The sequence below is a fragment of the Grammomys surdaster genome, unplaced genomic scaffold (genome assembly GCF_004785775.1).
Source record: "Grammomys surdaster isolate TR1022 unplaced genomic scaffold, NIH_TR_1.0 125793, whole genome shotgun sequence".
In the NCBI taxonomy this organism is placed as follows: Eukaryota; Metazoa; Chordata; class Mammalia; order Rodentia; family Muridae; genus Grammomys; species Grammomys surdaster.
In genome coordinates, this window is record NW_021620624.1 from 322,559 (window position 1) to 328,977 (window position 6,419).

The window sequence follows — 6,419 nt, forward strand, 5'->3', positions numbered from 1 at the left end:
AGAGCACCCTTTGTTCTGATTAGGAGCAATTTTAAGCACTTAAGAATTCACACAAAGTCTAGCCTTCAAAAAGAAAACAGGGTCCCTCAACTAGAGAGGAAACAGAATTGTTTCCATTTTAGTGACATTTAGTGAGAAGAAGCTCATAGACATTTAGACATTTAAATTCTTTCCCCGCTAGTAAACTAAATATATAATATGGTATATTTTGAGCATTGGTATTACAACTGTTTTTTAAACAAAAGACTTTCCTTGTGCCTTATTAAAAACCAAGCCGGTGAATCTTAAATACAATGTGTGACATCCACGGCAGGCATTCTATTGTGCATAGTTTTGACTGTCAAGAATTGACAGTGTTTGGCTGGCTGCACTTGCTTAGGACCCTCTCCTGTGTGGCTTCTGAGACTGTGATGCACATGCACCCGCCCTTTTCTGGGAACACGAAACGCCTGAGTCAGGCGGCGTGGCTATTAAAGCCCCAGGTCGGGCTGGGCTGCGGCACTGCAAGGATGAGGCTTCCTGTCTGGCTGTGGCTGAGCTCCACGGTCCTCGCTGCCTGCCGAGCAGTGGAGGAGCACAACCTGACTGAAGGGCTGGGGGATGCGAGCGCCCAGGCTGCCTGCCCTGCGAGGTTGGAGGGCAGCGGGAGGTGCGAGGGGAACCAGTGCCCCTTCCAGCTCACCCTGCCCACGCTGACCCTCCAGCTCCCGCGGCAGTTCGGCACTATGGAGGAGGTGCTCAAAGAAGTGCAGACCCTCAAGGAAGCCGTGGAAAGTCTAAAGAAATCCTGCCAAGACTGCAAGTTACAGGCTGACGACCATCGAGAGTCCGGCTGGAATGGAGCAGAGACAGCCGAGGACAATCGAGTCCAGGAACTGGAGAGTCAGGTGAACAAGCTGTCTTTGGAGCTGAAGAATGCGAAGGATGAGATCCAGGGGCTGCAGGGGCGCCTGGAGACGCTCCATCTGGTAAATAGGAACAGCATCGAGAACTACGTGGACAACAAAGTTGCAAATCTAACCTTTGTTGTCAACAGTTTGGATGGCAAGTGTTCCAAGTGCCCCAGCCAAGAACACGTCCAGCCACAGCCAGGTAGGTGTAATAAGGTTCTTACAGTTTGCTCACGAAAGCTGTATAGCCAGATAGTGATTATAAACATTAACCTGAGGGAGTATAAGTTAGTCAGACTTTCACCTGTTACGCTATGGCAGGAGAAACAAGTATTTTCTCAAATGAGACAATAGAAATGGTATAAAAGATCTAACTATAAAAATTCCATTAGTTGTACACATTAGAGGCCACTTGCAGTCTCTAGACCTTCTCTGCTAGGCCGACCAACAGAGGAGCAGAAGCAGATTCCTCCCGGGCTATTGCATTTGAACACAGGATAGATACCGCAAGGTGCTTGGCTATGCTTACTTAGGTCCCAGAGAATCAGGTCTTGGGTGTCTGATAGCCCCTTAGAGCAGCTCACGGGCTCTATAAGGCTTACACAAACAATCTGCTGTGCTAGATTCTCAAATATCTAGATTTTATACATGGAATAAAAGCACATCTTTCTCTCTCTCTCTCTCTCTCTCTCTCTCTCTCTCTCTCTCTCTCTCTGTGTGTGTGTGTGTGTGTGTGTGTGTGTGTGTGTGTGTGTAGAACTTTGGGTTGAGACTTAGTGGTACATCCATACTCACCATCCCAATAGATTAACATTAACACTACTTAAGGTCACAGACCTAATGGCCTTCTGTGCCCATGACATTGTTTTCCCTGATTTCTAGATTCCTAGGACCTTTGTGGGTGGGTTGCCACACCCTAGAAGGTCACCTCTGTGTTACTATCTGTGTTCATGCTGACTGTGAGGTTGATGGGATATAGTAGAGATAACTTCCATTTGGAATCTCTAGAGACAGTAAGTCATCATGTCATAGAATGCTATCACTAATGACTAAGGTAGACATTCATGTTTAAGAGGCATCACAAGGTGTATATTAAATGACACTGCATGTAACTTTTAATGACACAAAAATACTTTTCTCCTAAAAGTTTAAGACTCTCCAGAGTTCTAAATACATGCAAACATATTTTTGTGTCTCACAGGTATCTATTAAACTTTTTTTTACCTGACTCAAATTTTATTAAAATTAACTGGGAACAAATAGTTGATCTCTAATCTCTACAAAACTACCAAATGATTGTACTGAGCATAATTATAACTCTTCTTCTAGAAACCAAACTGTGAAATATTGGCTGGCCATACCTTCCTGGATAATAAATTCAGGATAACACTAGTATATTATTGGGGAATGCCACTTTCCCCCACCTTTTAAAACTGGAATGGCTTTATATCATTCTCAGGTGAAATGAGAGTGAGTTTCAGAACAATGCTGTTCCCTGAAGGTTGACATTTGGAACATATGTAACACTTTCTGTAACGATTGCTGTAACAATTGCTGATCGTATCCTAGGAGACTTGGACTCATCTCACCTTTAAGACAGAGGACTATAACGGTTATGAGAGCAAAGCTCTGTCAGGCAGATGTGACATTATGTCCCAGCTCTGTCACTTAACACTTAGTTGCTGTGAGGAAAGTCCCTGACCTTCTGGGAGACTAAATAACTGTATAAGCAAACTGGCCGTGATACCCACGTCATAAGGTTGCTGTGTGGGTTCAACGAAAACTGTCACAGTGTTTGGCAAAGTTTCTGAAACCTTGCATACACTTATTCTTACTACTGTTTGCTGTTAGTGTTGTAACCATGATTGTCATCCAAGGCAGTCCTGTATACTTGATAACGCCAGTTGGTTCTGAGGCCTTAGTTACCATCTGTTAACCAGGTTCAGGTGAGTGCATCATCGCCAGGTTCCACTATCACCAGCAAGCAAATTGCCCAATTGCTTTTTGAGTCTGAGAATCCTTGAGATACATAGCTTTGACTAAAAAAACAATGCTTTTGTGTTTTTCATTCTTCCCTCTTCCAGTTCAACATCTAATATACAAAGATTGTTCTGACTACTACGTGATAGGAAGGAGAAGCAGTGGAACCTACAGAGTTACGCCTGATCATAGGAACAGCAGCTTCGAGGTCTACTGCGACATGGAGACCATGGGTGGAGGCTGGACGGTGCTGCAGGCTCGCCTTGACGGCAGCACTAACTTCACCAGAGAATGGAAAGACTACAAAGCCGGCTTTGGAAACCTTGAACGAGAATTTTGGCTGGGCAATGATAAAATTCATCTTCTGACCAAGAGTAAGGAAATGATTTTGAGAATAGATCTCAAAGACTTCAATGGTCTCACACTTTATGCTTTGTACGATCAGTTTTATGTGGCTAATGAATTTCTCAAATACCGATTGCACATTGGTAACTATAATGGCACAGCGGGAGATGCCTTACGGTTCAGTAGACACTACAACCATGACCTGAGGTTTTTCACCACCCCAGACAGAGACAATGACCGGTACCCCTCTGGGAACTGTGGGCTCTATTACAGCTCAGGCTGGTGGTTTGATGCATGTCTCTCTGCAAACTTAAATGGCAAATATTATCACCAGAAATACAAAGGTGTCCGCAATGGGATTTTCTGGGGCACCTGGCCTGGTATAAGCCAGGCACAGCCTGGTGGCTACAAGTCCTCCTTCAAGCAGGCCAAGATGATGATTAGACCCAAGAATTTTAAGCCATAAATTGCTAGTGTTCATCTCTCTGGGCACTCACTATCTAAGAGGACAGTGCATTCCTTCAGTTCTTTATCATATGCCTCGGTTTATATTCCTTTCCTATAGCTAAACACTTTACAGCTTTTAAAATAAAGCTGAAAATATCTAAAAAGACTCCTTTATTGCTGTTATATGAAGAATGCTTGAAGGCACTGGAAATATTGACAATTATACATTATAATTGCAAAACTTTTAATTTTATTAGTTGAAAAGTTTCCTACTATTTTTATTATTTTTTTATAATAAAAACCTAAATTATTCAGCAAGCTAAATTCTATACACACAAGTTTTATTTTCACTAGGGCTAAACATACACATTTGAAAGTGTAACAGTCTTTTTAGGGTACACTTACTTGTGTATCTGTAGCCAAGAACTGTAGTATTTTCTTTGGTCCAAGAAGAACTTAAAGCATTTTAATTCTCAAAAAGAAGTGTGGGGATGGGGGGCAGGGATATATGTATAGCTAAATTTATTCATCTAATGCAAAATATGGCATTAAAATACCTGTAAAATGTGGTAGCATAATATATGTCTTTTCCCTCTCCAAATTGGAAAATAATGTTTCCCTGAAGACTTTGGTTTAGCGGTAATTCACTTACTATTTATAGCCTCTTAGACCCTGATACAAAAGCTGCTTTAACCCCTCTCTGCTTTCTGTGCACAATAGTTTGTAATGTAAGGTGCTAGACTACTGTAAGGCTTCCTTGGGGAAAGGAATGGTAAGAAAAAAAACATTTATTTATACTTTGAAAGCCAATCCTATACCCAAAGCAGTACTATTGTTAAGGAATCAACTTCCTAGGAAGCAGATTTTCCTAGAATAAATTTATTTATTATGATGGATTTTGAAATAGTTCAAATCATATATTTTAATCTTAAGTAGTCAATTGTTTATTTCATTCTCAGAAATTCGAAGAAAAAATATATACATACAATTATATACAAATACACACACACACACACACACAATTTTAGCCGAATGTAAATACCTGGAATTCCCTAATTGCGGAATGCCAAGGGTGGTATTAAAAAGCTTTGGAGGCAGTTTAATTTTATTATTGTGAAGAGGGATCACTTCAGAGAGAAATATCCAGCTGCACATTTAAAAATGCTCTTGAGTAGAATTTGAAGTACTGCGTGCAGTTAGTGATATGTAGTAGCTGACTGTACAGTGTGCAGTGTTTAAGCAATAACTTTGATCTTTAAGTTTTGGTGTAGTTTCTCATATACTAACCAAGCTTTCAAAATATATGTACAAAGATTCCACTTCAGTTATTCTTTAAATATAATTAGGGAAGGCAGTTACTGACTTGAGTACTTAAATTTTCAAATATGTAAGCACTGTTAAAAAAACTTTTAAAAGAGCAAAGTATTTTTAAAACGTGCAACATGAAGCTTTCAGGTAAATACAATGAAAACTAAGCTATTGGTAATATAATTAAATTGCCAGAGTAAGGTAAATGCATGCTGAATCAAATGACCAAAATGTAAAATATAGATTTCAAAGGCTGTTTACCTACTTGGTAAAATATTAAATGTAAGTGTCAATAACTAATTTTATCTTATTTTGCTTTTTAAAAAGACTAAGAAGATATTGCGATTATACAATTTATGTGTTTTAAATCCTGTTTATAATATGTAACCATGTAAGTCTAATGACATTTCTGTCATGAAAATGGATTTATTATAGCAAAAAAACTATGCATTCATCTTTAGTGTATCTTTTTCAGAATAACAAGGAATCCATGTAAATACTCTAATAATCCAAATGTTTTCTATTATACTCTTATGATGTTTTTCTAATGAATTCTTTAACACAGAAATTTATTTTTGGAATCACTTTATGTCACTCGTTTAAAAATATATTGTAGACTTTGATAATCTTTAACCTGTTTACTGAAATAGTCCTTAGCCTTAAAGATGTACTAATATATGCCAATACTCATAAATGTACACTCTTTGCAAATATGTATTTTTAGAGTCTTGGTTTCATTTGGGTGGCTAGGGTTGATCTTAATTATCACTTTATTGCTGGACATTATTATCCTTTAAAATGCTGAGTGGAGCTAGTTTCTTAGGAATCTGGTTGGGTCACCTCTCACTGAATGAGAAAGCCATACTTCTGAAAAGTAATAATGCAGCGAACGTATTCAGCTGTGTGACAGATAGAGCTTGTGTGTGCAAAGCACAGGAAGCATTGGAGACACAGTATTGGCTGGTCCTGGATTTCCAACAGCTGCCCCTCACCCCTCAAAAAGTTTTCAAGACAGAATGGACATATGCAATTACAATAAACTCTTGTTTAAGATTTCTTTTCATTGATGTATAATTAAGGCTATGTTTCATGTTTCTTTAAAGCCTTGTAAAATAAAAGATTTAATCTTCATATCTATCCTTCGATGTGAAAATAGTGTTTGTAAAATGATATTTATATATCTACTATTATCTGAAAAGTTAAATTGTATTTACCTAATCTAGATAATATCCCTGAGTCTTTAAAAACACTGAGTATGATTTCTTTAAAAGGAAACAGATCAAACAGAGGAACGCCAACATCTATTTCCTTTGAGATTGCTGTTGACACACCCTCAGACAGCATTTTCAGTTTCCCTTTGTGCCATTTAACTCTGCCTCTTCTTTTCCATCATTAATGTTACTGATTGGTTTTAGCACACCAAAAATTATTTATTCAAACTCAAAGAGA

The 6,419-nt window shown here is 38.7% G+C and overlaps 1 protein-coding gene across 1 annotated transcript; it reads left to right on the plus strand.

Annotated features, from left to right (window-relative positions):
* The first annotated feature begins 509 nt into the window (after window positions 1-509).
* On the plus strand, window positions 510-6,107 carry Fgl2 (fibrinogen like 2). Its single transcript, XM_028789187.1, has 2 exons — window positions 510-1,092; window positions 2,975-6,107. The coding sequence occupies exons 1-2, from the start codon at window positions 510-512 to the stop codon at window positions 3,679-3,681; spliced, it is 1,290 nt and encodes a 429-aa protein (XP_028645020.1). The 3' UTR covers window positions 3,682-6,107.
* Window positions 6,108-6,419: the final 312 nt, after the last annotated feature.

Excerpts from the sequence above, each read along its gene's own strand:
- Fgl2 (XM_028789187.1), top strand. The coding sequence starts at position 510 with ATGAGGCTTCCTGTCTGGCTGTGGCTGAGCTCCACGGTCCTCGCTGCC. Across the intron at positions 1,093-2,974 it reads ACACGTCCAGCCACAGCCAG|TTCAACATCTAATATACAAA; the intron begins GTAGGTGTAATA and ends TCCCTCTTCCAG.